General features: G+C 38.1%; 1 protein-coding gene and 1 long non-coding RNA gene across 3 annotated transcripts; both read right to left on the bottom strand.

Annotated features, from left to right (window-relative positions):
* Nucleotides 1-8755: 8755 nt before the first annotated feature.
* On the bottom strand, nt 8756-10106 carry LOC108866314. 2 transcript variants are annotated; one of them, XR_007258213.1, is made up of 4 exons: nt 10013-10106; nt 9433-9522; nt 9171-9237; nt 8756-9042 (listed from the first exon to the last, which is right to left on the bottom strand). It is a non-coding gene; the product is annotated as an uncharacterized LOC108866314 (long non-coding RNA). The 2 variants fall into 2 exon arrangements; XR_007258212.1 differs by having other exon boundaries at nt 9171-9522.
* An 86-nt stretch (nt 10107-10192) lies between these two features.
* Nucleotides 10193-11005, bottom strand: LOC125468134 (enhanced ethylene response protein 5-like). The gene is made up of 3 exons (XM_048583002.1): nt 10699-11005; nt 10454-10576; nt 10193-10351 (listed from the first exon to the last, which is right to left on the bottom strand). Exons 1-3 carry the CDS (start codon nt 10750-10752, stop codon nt 10193-10195), a joined length of 336 nt encoding a protein of 111 aa, XP_048438959.1. The 5' UTR covers nt 10753-11005.
* Between the last annotated feature and the right edge of the window lie 3639 nt (nt 11006-14644).

The raw sequence follows: 14644 nt of genomic DNA, 5'->3' as shown, positions 1-14644 counted from the left end.
AAACGGGCCTCAAGATCAACATGTTTGATGACATTGAAATTGGATATTAGTAAGGCATATGATCGTGTGGAGTGGAAATTTCTCAAGGCTGTGATGCACCGGTTGGGGTTCTCTGATCGGTAGATTCGTATGGTCATGTTATGTGTTACAACGGTGTCTTACTCTTTTAAGTTGAATGGTGATATTGTGGGCTATGTGCATCTATAAAGGGGAATACGAGAAGGTGATCCTTTATTCCCCTATTTATTTGTTTTGTGTGTAGAGGGACTCTTGGCATTATTGGCTAGGGCTAAGCTCGATGGAGATTTGCAGGGGATCAAAGTGTGTTATGCTGCGCCTAGCATCTACCATCTATTTTTCACCGATGATAGCTTTTTATTTGCTCGAGGCACCTTTAGTGAGTGTCAGAATATCAAACAGGTGTTGAGTAAGTATGAAATGGCTTCGGCACAAGAGGTGAATTTGATAAGAATGATGTTTTGTTCAGTTCTAATCTCACTAGTTATGATAAACAGTTGTTAGCGGATTATCTCGGTATGCGGATAATGGATTTTCATGATAAATATTTAGGACTCCCGATGTTAGTTCAGAAGTTGAAGAAAGAAACGTTCACATATGTGAAAGATCGGGTGTGGAAAAAGCTGCAAAGTTGGCGAGGGGGTTTTTTTGAGTAGTGTTGGTCATGATCTATTGGTAAAGACTGTAGCTTAGGCGCTACCAATGTATTCCATGCAATGCTTTATGCTCCCTAAATCATTTTGTGAGGAGTTGAATATGATGATAGCTAAGTTTTGGTGGAGTGGAGATCTGGGCAAGAGGAAAATACATTGGCTTAATTGGAGGACCTTATGTAAACCGAAACATGAGGGGGGGGTCTTGGTTTTCGAGACTTTTATGCGTTTAACCAGGCTTTGTTAGCTAAACAAGCTTGGTGTTTTCTACATGATCCTGAGGCTCTTGTGTATCAGGTATTCAAGGCTCGTTACTTTCCTATGATAGAGTTCCTAGATGCTCGGGTGACTTCTAATAGTTCATATGTCTGGAGGAGTATTGCAGCCTCATGACTGGTACTCTGAAAGGGTATTCATTGGCAGGTGGCTAATGGAAGGAAGGTTCGTATATGGAAGGATAATTGGGTGTTGAGGGACTCTTGTCTCCGGTTTTTGACTCCAGCACCAATCCATTGGGATGAGGAGGCCACAGTAGAAAGTTTATTTTGGATGGAGTCAAAATAGTGGAACGTCTAGTTGATGAATGAACTATTTTGCCAGGAGGAAGTAGACCTAATTCGTGGGATTCCTCTAAGTCTACAGAATAGAGATGATCGTCAGATTTGGCATTATGAACGGCATGGAAAATTTACAGTCCAGAGTGCATATCATGTTGCATGGGGGATAAATGTAGCAAGTGGTGAAGAGGGTAACAGGCTCATCTTCTACTTCTAGTAATGTTGAATAGAAGCTATGGAAGAAACTATGGGGCGCTTGTGTTCCTAGGAAGGTGAAGATTTGTGTATGGCGTGCATGTTTTGATTCTCTGTCTACGATGTTGAATCTCTGTAAACGGAGAATGATGACAGAGGAGGTGTGTGTAGTATGTGGAGGCCATATGGAATCAACGGAGCGTGTCTTGAGAGATTGTAATGTGGCTAGAGCAGTGTGGTTTCGAGGTTTAGGTTTACGGGTGGATAGTGGGCAGGGAGAGTGCTTTATGAATTGGTTAGCCAATTTACAACTCTAGGGCTCTACTTCGGGGTTTGATCCATGTCTAATGTTGATATGGTCTTTGTGGAAGCATAAGAATGAGATTCTTTGGAATGCCAAGGCGTTACCGCCACTTGAAATTGTGCTTCGTACGGAAGGATGGCTGCAGGAATTTCATAAGTGGCACAAGCCAGCAGCGAGGAAGGCAAGCTAAGAGCATTAGAAGTAGGGGCGACCTGCGGAGGGGTGGGTTAAGTGCAACTTCGATGGAGCGTGGAACAATAGAAATAACCGGGGAGGTTTTGAGGTGGTGATTCGAAATCACTTGGGGGAGTGTCTTGCTGTTGCAGCTGGGCCCATTGAGAGGGCGACCTCTATGTTGCATGCTAAATTATTTGCAGCTCGGAGAGTTGCAATATTGGTGGGTATTGTTTGTACGGTGGAGGGGAAGGTTTAGTTTGAAGGAGACTCGGCACTGGTGTTGGTTGCCACGCAGGGGAGTGGGGACGACAAGTCTTCCTTAGGTCCTATAGTCAATGATTTACAATGCGTTCTCAAGGAGTGGTCGGATTCGGTGGTTAGTCATATTCAACGGGAAGGGAACTAGGCAGCCCATCAACTTGCTCGGATGGGAATTAATAGTGCTCAGGAGGTTGTGAGGTTCGAGGATCCTCCAGATTTGATCCAAGATATACTTCTAGAGGAGAGAGTGTAATTCTTTTCCATTGTTCATTTGAGGATAGTTTTTTGATTATGCGGGATGCTCTTTTCCTTTGATCGGTTTGAAATCCCCTACAAGGTTTTTATCGAGGTCCATTAAGCACATTATCCTCAGTTTGTATGAATTCTGATTTACTTAATAAATATCGTACCTTTGCTTCCCAAAAAAAAAAAAAAAAAAAAAAAAAGAACATTTGTGAACAAAAACAAGCACTTGATTGTGCAGGCAAGCCGTTGATCAGGAGTTTACATACTTAGTAATGAAATACACATCGGCCTCATTTGCATCTGCCATCATGGATGCGTTCCGTGTGTCACCTTTTTAGTCGCAGTTATTTAGGTAAGAATCAATTAATCAAAGAAGTAGAATATTTCTCTCCAACGAAATGGTCTTCGAGCTTATAACTTCATAATTGTAGTCTTAATCCATTCCAAGGTCATAGTATGACAAAAGAAGTATACGTCCGTTATATTCCCTTCCATCTGTAGCTAACTAGCATGAAAATCCATTTGCATGCATAAATAAATAAATAAATAAATAATTAATAATAACATTTATAAAACTGAAACATATATGTACACTGGTCGAAACTGTAAAAATCAAAGAGGTGCGCAGTCAAGCCGAGGTGATCATATAAGAACCCTAGTAACTTTTGCTGGCTCTTTGCTTATGACACTGTACAAAGGCCCTGTCATGACCTCCTATATACGGTCACACAAAACCAGCAGCCACCATGAAAGTAGCAGCACCGCTACAACCTACAACCAACACTGGATAGCCGAGACACTCTTTATCCTCCTAGGTTGTGTCTGGTCCTGTTTCTACGTATTGCAAGTAAGTGTTAATTGAATTATGTTGCATGCATGCATGTCATTTTGAATATTATGATTATATATATGATTTGGTTGGAAAATATTACAATTGAAGTTAACTAACTTATATATTAATTATCCAGTCTAGCTATAACAGTGAAGAAATACCCAGCAAACATCTCTTTCTTGCTTGATATGCTTGGTGGGAGCGTTGCAAGGCTCAGCTGTAGCATTTACTGTAGAGCGTCGCCCTAGCGAGTGGGCGGTTGGTTGCGATGCGGCTCCTAGGGCTCTACGCGGTAATTATACCAAACAACTTAATCCCAATACATTCCTAACAAGAATTCACATTTTATTATTATTATTTTTTTTAAGAAACGATATTACCTACACTAAGGAGGTAGGGGAGTGGGCTAAGCCTCACAATGAGCTCGTAATAATATGGTTCAAATTCGTCTTTGGTGATAATCGAATATAATACTTCTCACTTACAAATGAAAAGAAACATCACTAAAACGTAGTACTAAGTGACACATTTTAAACTAATTATTCTTAAGTTTAATCGAATTAGGGAAAAATTAAACTGATAAAGAAGCATTTTCAATGATTTTGGGGAAGAGTTTTTATCATAAATGGTCCTTGAACCCACAGCTTCAAGGTGGTCCCTGAAATTGAAAATTGTTCAATGTTGTCCTTGAAAATAGGTGTTGCAAATCAATGCGGTCATTCCATCACAATTATGTAAATTTTTTTGGTATGTGCTGATGTGGGTTTAATAATTAATTAAAAAGGTTGTCAAAATACCTTTTTGCACAATGAGATTATCTCAAGGCAGAACTCGCCATTCTCTGCATCACCAAGATCACCGGGAAAGCGCCCAACAAGCTCTCCAAGATTAAGGTTGTGAGGTTGTCAATCACCCAAATATTGACAGTGATGTCACAGAAGTTGACGCCAATCCAAGCAGTCACCAAAGGTGTTCTCGATCTTGGTCTAATTCAAGGAAGGGTGTTGAAAGGTGTAAAGATGTGTGTCTTGAGATTTATTTATTTTTTTTGTTTTTGTTTTTTTTTGTTTTTTGTTGCAGAGAAGAGACAGTGAAGGCTACCATAGATGGAGATATAGGTGTGTGTGACACACCCCGACCCAGAAAGTCCACTTGGACCCTGAATCGAGCTGTGCTGGCCGACACCTGGAAGGTGACGAAGCCATAAAATGTGATAGTGTATAAAAAGTGAATAAATTTGAATCTAAAAGTGTCTAAGTACCAGAGTGCGCTACAAGTGGGAGCGAACCCATTTCACACGCGATGTCAGAGCATAAATAGGGTACAGTAGTGTGGGTAAGAATCATACCCTCAGAAATATCCATTAATACTAAGATTCGCCACATATTCTTGTCGATACAAACTCAGCAGCTAAAACCTGGAGGGCACCAAACAGAAGGTGTGAGTAAGCAATAAAACCAAGCTTCCCAAAGTTATTACCTCTCTAAAAGTCATGCCCCTAAATGTAAAACCCGTATCGTTTTCCATAAGACAGTACAACATATATACATATATCCAAACCATACTCAGAAATGACCAAAACCACGGTTTGCCATCAAATCCACCATACATTAATAAGTAGGCCAAATGAACTAAATCAATACAAAGTGATATATCAGTCAGAGTCATCTAAAATGACATGTACAACTTATCCGTATCTCATCAATCATGGCTAGCATATAAGTCGGAGTCACCTATAGTGACCTGTACGACTTATCCATATCTCGTCAATCCTGGCTAGCATATAAGTCGAAGTCACCTATAGTGACCTGTACGACTTATCCATATCTCATCAATCATGGCTAGCATATAAGTCGGAGTCACCTATAGTGACCTGTACGACTTATCCATATCTCATCAATCCTAGCTAGCCAATAGCTCAATAAGTATACCTGCACACGAGTCGGAACCACCTAAAGTGGTCTGTACGATAGGACTGGGTGTAAATAAATACACTCAAGTGCTACGATCACGTGAAGGCTGGGCGAATAATCGCGGGTCACCTACGAGTCGGAACCACCTAAAGTGGTCTGTACGACAGGACTGTGCACCTACCTTGAATCCAAGGTGAGCGTAAGGTGCAGGAGGTGAACATCACGTGAAGGACTGTGCCCTGGCCACGGGCGGGAGCATTAACACTGGGGTGCAGGTTTATGAGCTCTCAATGCATCTCAATATAACATGTGCAACTCATGGCAACCAATACGACAGTATCGAAGTTGCCTAACTCATAACTGTAGTCATGCTATAACGCAATCGATTCAACTAATACCATAAACTCACCTGAACTTACCTGGGTGTCCTGCGTTCACCTTTGCACTTGAAAGCATTCCCAATATTTATATGCAAATAATATACATATGGATATACCATGTTGTAGCATTATCAATTATAGACAATATGATGTGAAGTGTACAATCAATAACGCCCTACTCCCAACTACTTATTTTCAAGGATAATTATTCATGACAACCCAATTAACACTAATTTAACAAACTAATTCATAAAGCTAAAACTTGCCTTTACCAATTTCCTTCGCATTACTCAATTTCCCAAGCAAGGCTTTTGTCTCAAATATTTTATGGCTGCATCTAACGTCTCGTTAGACTGCCTACGTACCCTACATAGGGATCAAGCCATTCGTAGTTCATATAAGTACTTCAAGCATTCACGATAATTATATGAAGGTAATATACCTAATCAATTTAAAAGTGTCGATTGAACTCTCAATAATATGCACAATAAAAAGGAAAAGATCCACTCACCTGGAGTCCACGATATACTTCTCTAGCGCACGTATCAAGGCATCCTGAATGATCGGTCCCTGAGGACAATTATCAAATCACATCTCAGAACTCTTATCTGTAGAATACGTAATTCACATAAAACACAACCTCAACAACATTCTAAAATAGTTTGATACCCATTGACCACAAGTCAACCATCGATCAAAGATTGACGGTAGGGTTTACAACCCCGTATAACTTGACCCGGAAGATCCGCATATCGGATTTCCAATCCGCAACTCCCAACGATCCACAATATGTTTCTAGAATAGCATATTAAAATTTCATTACGATCCAACGGTCAGATTTCCGCCAATTGCCTAAAACAAGTGGCTGTGAACATTTATTTTAATAACTTACAAATCCAATTCAGGAAGATCCGTAAGTCAGATTCCTGATCCGTAAATTCCTATGATCTTTAAATATTACGTATTATAATGTATCCAATTTTGGTGACGATCCAACGGTCGGATCATCGATTAACATTTTTATCAAGTAACATATCATAACGAATTTAAGTTCCAACGATCAACCTACGTCATTCAAATGACAAAACTGAATTCAAAACATTCGACATAGCCTAAAAATAGCATTGGCGGCTCACTGGCCACGCGCCGCCGCAGGTGGCGGTCGGCCGCCCCGACTCGCCGGAAAATCCAACTATTTCCAAAAAAGCCGCCCCGACTCGCCGGAAAATCCAACTATTTCCAAAAAATTACCAAAATTTACAGAAATAAAGATCTCAATGAGCAGAGTAAACTTTATAGCTGTGGCCAAGGCCAAATTGGCTTGGAAGTGCCTCAATTTCACCAAAACCGTGCGGAACCCTAGGTTGTGGGTGTGTTCAATCCGACTCCAAAACAACTCCGTCGTCCCAACCATTGCTTGGTCTTTGTTCTAGGCCTCAAGAGGATGCTATGGGTGGTAGAAATTGAAAGAAATTGCTTCGGGATTGGGCGATTTGAAGCCAAAACCGCCGCTCCCCCTTCTTGCGAATTTCACTATTTTCAAGGCCAAATCTCTCCAAATTTGAGATGGAATGGATAGAGGGAAGGTTATGGAAGAGTTCTCAAGAGGTTTATGAAAGCAATTCGTCGGAAAAATGGGTGAAAATCGTCGAAAATGGAGGTGTTGCCAACCGGGTTGAAAACGGGTTGCGGGTCAAGGAACCCGACTTCCCCTCCTTCTCTTTCTCCATCCTTTCCCTCCTGTTCTCTCCTCTGGTTGGTTAATGTCCTCATCTCTCTTCTCCCCTCTTTCCCGATTGGGCAACTCGCCCAATCTTTTTTTTTTTTTTTTTTTTTTTTTTCTTTCTTTCCTTTCTCCATTTCTGACCTTGAATAACCAATTTCTAATTGGGGATTTAATTTAATTAACGCTAAACCTTGAATAACCAATTTCGAACGTCCGTAACTATAACGTTATAATCCGGACTCGCAAACGGCTTTCGCCTATACGTTCGTACCAACGAGTACTACGAGGATATGCTAAAAGAATAAGTCCCACATCTCACAAGTCGATGGTCGACGGAAGTCAAAGTCCTTGCCTCTAGGGCAATTTCGTAAATTCACGCTTTTTAAATAAAGTAAAAACGTAAAATTTGGAACGGGTTGTCACAGTGTGGGTTGGGACTGGAGGTGATTGTGGGATTGGGTTTTTGGGTTGACAACTTTTTAATTAATTATTAAATATTAAACCTGTTGCTAATTTATTTTTAATTTAATTAGACTTGTTGGAAACATCAACAAATAATAATTTTTTTTTAAAGAATTGTGATTGAATGACCACAATTATTTGATACACTTTTTCAGGACTATATTGATCGATTTTCAATTTCAGGGACCATCTTGATGGTGTAGGTCAATTTTAGGGACCATTTGTAATAAAAAAGACTTGTGGGATCCATTTATGTGTCACATCAGCACATAACATAATTTTTGATAGAATTATGACGGACATACGATATTGATTTGCAACACCTACTTTCAGGGACTATATTGTGCTATATTCAATTTCAAGGACCATCTTGATGGTATTGGTCAATTTTATGAACTATTTGTGATGAATACTCTTTAGTGAATAATTAGCTTTGGGATTACATATTACGTGCAAGGCTTGGTTATTTAAGACTAGAGTGCCCGGTGTCTGTAAAAGCGTTTAACCCTCTCTACATGATTATCATCTCCTTTTTGGGTTCAAGTATTCTAGCTGAGAAACTTCACCTTGGCAGGTAAAAAGAAAGAGAGAATATCATAGTTCTCCTGCAATGTTTTCTAATTCTAGATTCTAATTATCTCATATAATGGGATTTTCTTGGATTGCGCATTATTCATAGCCTTTTAGAACGCGAAAGACATTTTTTTAATCATGGCACACTTACATATTTTAGATGTATTTATATGCAAGGATTGGCTCAATGTAAAGAAACATAAAATAAAGACGATTATCTATATGTAAAAAAAATAATAATAACAGAGAAGATTTTTATAATTCAATTGCAACTAAAAGCTAAATAAAAAGTATAAAAACAATCCAAGAACTTCAATTGACCTCGATACACTTGACTGCAAAATATATCATGAACTCATATCGTTCCGTCTTGTTGAATTTAATGCGTTTGGTTAAAATCAAATATTATCATTATTTGTAATTGAATTGCATTAAAGGTTGAAAAATGGAATTAAACATTAAAAGAAAGAATATAATCTTATGTAGTATTCGAGGGAAGCAAAATATCTTTGTACACAATGATATTTAGGGATTCATGATTGGGTCCGTGGTTGAAGCTACGTTGTCTAGTTGCGATAGAGAATAAATTCAAAAGGAGAGGGAGCAGAAAAGGAAGGAAGAAAATTGCATTTGCTCTACCAAAGGCAATTCTGACCTTATCTCTCTTAGGGAATTCCTCAAAATCAAATATTCGCGCAGTTTCAACGCTCCCTATGACGCTGCGGCAAAGGTGAACTGTACCAAGCTGCAAAGTAATAAAGATGATTCATCATAGTGCAGCTCTAGTTCAGCATTCAGCATTCAAAAGATACCCAAATAGCTAATTCAGATATTAAAAGCACTGACGAACTCATAAGAGTGCGAAAAAATTACCTTAAAAGTAAACTTTAAACAACTGGCAAGTGACGTATAATGCTCCAACACGTTTCGGGCGTTTTCCCTACAATGGATACACTAGTGAAAGAGTTAGCAGTACAGATTCAGACAATTGTTCGTAAACACCCAAGAAAATACCAACTCTTATTGTATACAAGTTTGAGTAAAGGAACAGACTTTTCTTGCAAAGAGAACAAAATACAAACCGAAGTTTAGTAAGAGTAGCGAAATAAATAGAATATCAAAGAGAGAATCTTACAGCAAGAACGCCAAAGACTTTCATAAGGAAAGAGCCAGCTCCCTTCAACTTCTCTGGAGACTTTCCATTCAAAGCTAATTCCTTATCAGCCTACAAAAGTTCTATTGAAGTATCTATTATTATTGGTGGTAGGGTTTGTCTAGTTGTCATTGTTTAGTTGGTGATGGATAACAACTCATTGTCATCTTACTTTCGGCTAGGGTTAGCTGCTTGTTTGTTTACTTTAGGCTTATTTAAGAGCAATATTCCCTCATCATGAAAAGCTAGGTATTAGTTTAAGTTAGAGATAGTGGAGGTCAGGTCTTCACTCATGCTTGCTGAGCTGCCATCCCTGTCCGCACCATTCCTCCACTTTCTTTCTTGTATTCCTCTCCTATTTATGGTTGATCTTGTAAACTATTTTATACATGATATATACATAAAATTGTCCATAAGTTCCACACAGGCCAGTCCTAGTAAATTCGTCTTCCCAACGTAGCGGCAACCAATTACGAAATAAAGCACGCATCTTTACAGAACAATAATAAAGTACAAATTAATTTTCTTTTCATTAAATGATAAAGGAAATTGGGGGTCTTACCCTCTCAGCTAGAACCCTAATCTCATAAGCAATGACATACAATGCTGGCAAAGCCCATGCCGTATCCCAATTCCGAAACTCCTGAATAAAAGCACTGCACAATATCCACCATTAACATTAGTCAAAAACCAAAACCAAATGCAAAATTTCACACAGAACAGAATTAAATAAAACAAAGAATCAATAAAAAAAGATCAATACTTTCGCAGGTTTTTCATATGTCTGATAGGAATCAATGAAATTCCCAATTCGGTAGCTCTGAAAAGCCCGGAAGAGATGCACCAGAATTTCGCCAAACTGCGAGTCGTTATCGGACTGTTTGATCAATCTATTGAAGTCCTGTCACACACCAAGAACCCTCACCAATCAAAACCCTAAATTCCCAAATTGAAACAAATACAAATACGTATGCAAATATACACATTGGTGAGGATGTATTACCTGGAAGACGTTGAGGGCGTCGGCATCGGAGAAGCGGTTGAGGTAGTCGGTAATTCTTCTGTGAGCTTCTCCCATGCTCAAGTATGCCATCTCTCTGTCTGCTCGATCTAACACTCTCAGTATCTGCAAGGACACACCTTACTTTGTTTTCTGAAGGGTTCAATGACGTCGTTTTGCTCCACCATTCTTCTTGTTTTTCTTGAATTGTCTTACTTTCTAGTTTTTTAAATTGGGAGGTTGGGTACCTGGAGAAGATGGCAACGAAGGCAGCGGCGGCATAGGTGGAGGAACATGGCCATGAGATTTGCTCCTGAAAGTGGGCGTCCAGGATTGAATGTGTGAAGAAGGATGGGTTCCAAGACACGTCCCGGAGTCTAGTTCCGAAAATTGGGTTCTTTTCGATTATTTATCTGTATATAGCGGTTGTGTGGGTAGTTATCGTTTAACCTTCAACTGAACTCAGATCGTAGGAATCATTAAACTGCTCTATAGTTTCGATCGTGGGAATCGTCAAACTCTCTGGTTTTGATCGTGAGAAGTTGAAGTACAACTGATAACTGAACTGGCAACTGTATTCTTTTTCACTTTCCTCCCACATTTCAAATTTTGTAGTTAATGTTTTTACCTTTCTATCCCTTATCAAATTTCTATATAATTTAGGGATGTGATATTCACACATCTTATTTTACTTCTTACACACAATTGAAGAAGATCAACGGATATAAATTATCAAGGGTGTGTGAGAAGTAAAATGGGGTGTGTGGATAACACATCCCATAATTTATTAAACGAGTTAAGTTTTTTGTTTCAAAGGTTTTTGTGTCCAATTATTTTTGGTGAAGCCTTGAGTCATCAAAACTCATTTTTGACATTCTATTAGTAGAGATGATTATTTTAATTAAAAACTTGCTCCTACTGTGACAAATTCTAACTAAAAATGATCGATAATGAGGAATAATGGAATGTATAAAACGTATTCTGATGCCAAGCGTACATCTTGCGACAACTTTTCTTTGGATCAAATACTTTTATTAGAAGGTATATTTGTGATGTAATCAATCAACTTTAAGCATGCATTGATACATCATTTTACCTGTATTATCTTTTTTTTTTCTTTCTGATTAGTACATAATTAATTTAAACTAAATCCAATCATGTCGTTCCAAACCGCCCTCTTTATTTATTATTATTATTTCATTTTATTTTATTTTATTTTACATTTAAACTTGATATAGTGTCATTGGTTGGAGGCATGATCATCGCATTTGGCCTTTATTCTGTGTCATCCAATACTACTACGAAGGATGAAGCTCACGATTTACCAATTTCTAGTGCAAATGCTATCAGTGGGGTTAAACTGGTGATTGACAAAAGGATGTGATATCTATACATCCATATTTACATTTCATACACCTCTAATTAATTTCTGTCATTTGATATTTTTTAATACGTTTGATCCAACGGTCGAAAATTAAGAGGATGTATGAGAAGTAAGAATGGGTGTGTGGATAGCACAACCCTTGACAAAAAATAGCAACCACCAGACATCGCAAATGCAATGGAAGACGGTCCAAATATAATGCTGATCAAGTACTTTGTATGTCTGGTTTGAATTCTATCGGATGTCTTCAAAGCACAGGCTAATACGGGCTGGAGATAATAAGAGGGTGAGGAAGTGGTTTAAGCTTCACAATGAGCTAGCAATAATGTGGTTAAATTCGCCTTTGACGATAATCGAACCTAAGACCTCTCACTTACAAATAAAGATGAATATTACTAGATCGTTGTACTAAGCGGCAAAGAAAATATATATGAAGAATCAAAGAATGCCTCTTTATTATATTCCCTTTTAATTTTAATTATGATAAGAATTTCATAAGAACGGTGTCGACAAGCCACAACATAGACTATATACCATGGGTCTATTCATAGCCACTATAGAGCTAGCTTGCACAATGTTCTCTTCTCTTCTTTTGACAATTTTTCTAGCACTTTATTAGATCTGGAAAGATGCCATTAAATACTCTAGACTATTTACTAATAGCATTTCTTCTACAGGTGAACCACTTACATATACAAGTGAATTTTTTGTACACTTTTTATACGTAGAGAGCAAGTCATCCATAATTATAAAATTACGGTTTGTATACGGTACTCTTTAAAAGTGCATTAGTGTGTCAACTTGATAGGCTTAATAAGAAATTTTCTATGGGGTTCCATTCAATCCAAATAAAAAATTCCTTTGGTTAAATGGAGTCAGGTGTGTTTACCTAAAAGTGCAAGCGGTTTAGGGTTGAAGAATATGAGGGCTATGAACTCTGCTCTTCTAGCAAAAAAAATGCTGGGCCAATGTTACAAAATGATGATGCACGTTGGACTCATGTTTTTGGTAACAAGTATCTTGCTAGAGGGAATAATTATTTATTTAAACATGTTAATTGGCAGGGTGCTTCTGGTACTTAGAGGAGCTTTATTGATGAAGTTGCGTTATTGAAAAAGAGTCTTGCTTGCCGTATTGGCTCTGGTGAAAACACTGCTCTTTGGATGGATTCTTGGTCCAAATGGTGTATTCTCCAACATCATGCTTTATTGCCACTATCACAAGAGATGATTAATATTTCAGTGGCTGACTTTTCTTCAAATGGGGTATAGAATATTGACCAACTTCTACAGTGGCTTCCAAAAGAAATTGTGGATCAAATTGTCAACACTCCTATTAATATTATGGAGGGTGCTCACGACAAATGTATTTGGAATGAGACTAGTGATGGAAACGTAGCTGTTAAGTCTGCTTATAATCTTGCTATTCAAGTGTCTGAATGTCTGGATTGGAGGTGGAAGTTTATTTGGCAGTGGCATGTAAGTCCTGAAGTGAAATATTTCTTGTGGCTCCTATTGCTGTTCAGGTATGTCAATGACTTAGTGTTCCAATTTCTTTTTTCAGCCCCGGGGATATCTTGGAATGGTTGCATAATAATTTTTCTTCGAAGGCTCTCTTCCTTGACCATTTTGATTGGCATCTTGTGTTTTGTGTCACCTGCTGGTTCATTTGGCATTGGAGAAATAAAAGCATTTTTGAAAGTGATTTTGTCTACCCCAGTGAACCCAAAATCATTATTCTCACTTGATGCCGTGTATGGCTGCAAGCAAATGGTATTACTTCTCATAAGGCACCCAGAGCCCTTGCTTTTTTATCGTTGGGAATCACCTCTAGAAGGGTCTTTTAAACTCAACGTGGATGGCTATAGAAAAGACTCCCTTAATTTTATTGGAACAGGAAATGTTTTTAGCAACTCTTTTGGAGCTTAGGATGCTGATTTTGTGTTAATCTTGGGCGTTGGGAGATTCTCAACACTGAAATTTGGGGATTTTTTTGGGATTACAATTTGCTTGGAATAAAGGGGTTTGACGTCTTTTGGTGGAGTCTGATTATGCAATTGCAGCTAAACTGATATCACATGATGCCACTAATAATCATCCTATTGGTGAATTGATTCAAGCTTGCCGTTCAATGTTAATGCATGACTGGGAATGTACTATTCATCATATCTATCGTGAAATGAATTTTTTTGCTCATGAGTTAACCAACCTGAGCCTCTTTCATCCCTTGGGTTACATACCATTCAACTTCTTAAGTGTTATACATACCATTCAACAGCTACACTCCTTGACCCTATATGAATACAATGAATGAATTCGATTTTTAATTTAAACTATTTATACTAGTTGATCCACAAAATCTTATGTTATACTTAATGAAAGTATAAATAAACTCTAATGTGTTAGTGAATCTTTCTTTATGATGGGATACATATTGTACGAAACTAATTTCAACGATCCAACCGTCAAACTTGTTTGTATATGGTTTGAGATTGCATACGCCAAAAATCGCAAAAAAAAAAAAAAAAATTCAAAAATCAAGTAACAATTCAAAACTTTTTGACAGTTATAAATGAAAAATCACAATTTAACGGTTATTTTAACTCCAATTTTGATGATTTTTACAGCTACACTCTTTGACCCTATATGAATACAATGAATGAATTCGATCTTCAACTTAAACTATTCACTAGTGGATACCATAAAATCTTATGTTGAACCCAAGCCTCTATAATTGATCCTTCGAGCTTCGCCCTGTGGCGTACGCTTTTTTTCAACTCCTCGAGAAGCGTGCCAAAATAAAACAATATG

Source organism: the organism of the source record quoted next, unplaced genomic scaffold, assembly GCF_019419815.1.
Source record: "Pyrus x bretschneideri cultivar Hongxiangsu unplaced genomic scaffold, Pyrus_bretschneideri_v1 Contig2, whole genome shotgun sequence".
In the NCBI taxonomy this organism is placed as follows: Eukaryota; Viridiplantae; Streptophyta; class Magnoliopsida; order Rosales; family Rosaceae; genus Pyrus; species Pyrus x bretschneideri.
Note: the sequence above shows the minus strand (reverse complement) of the source record. Positions and strands in the feature narration are given on the sequence as shown.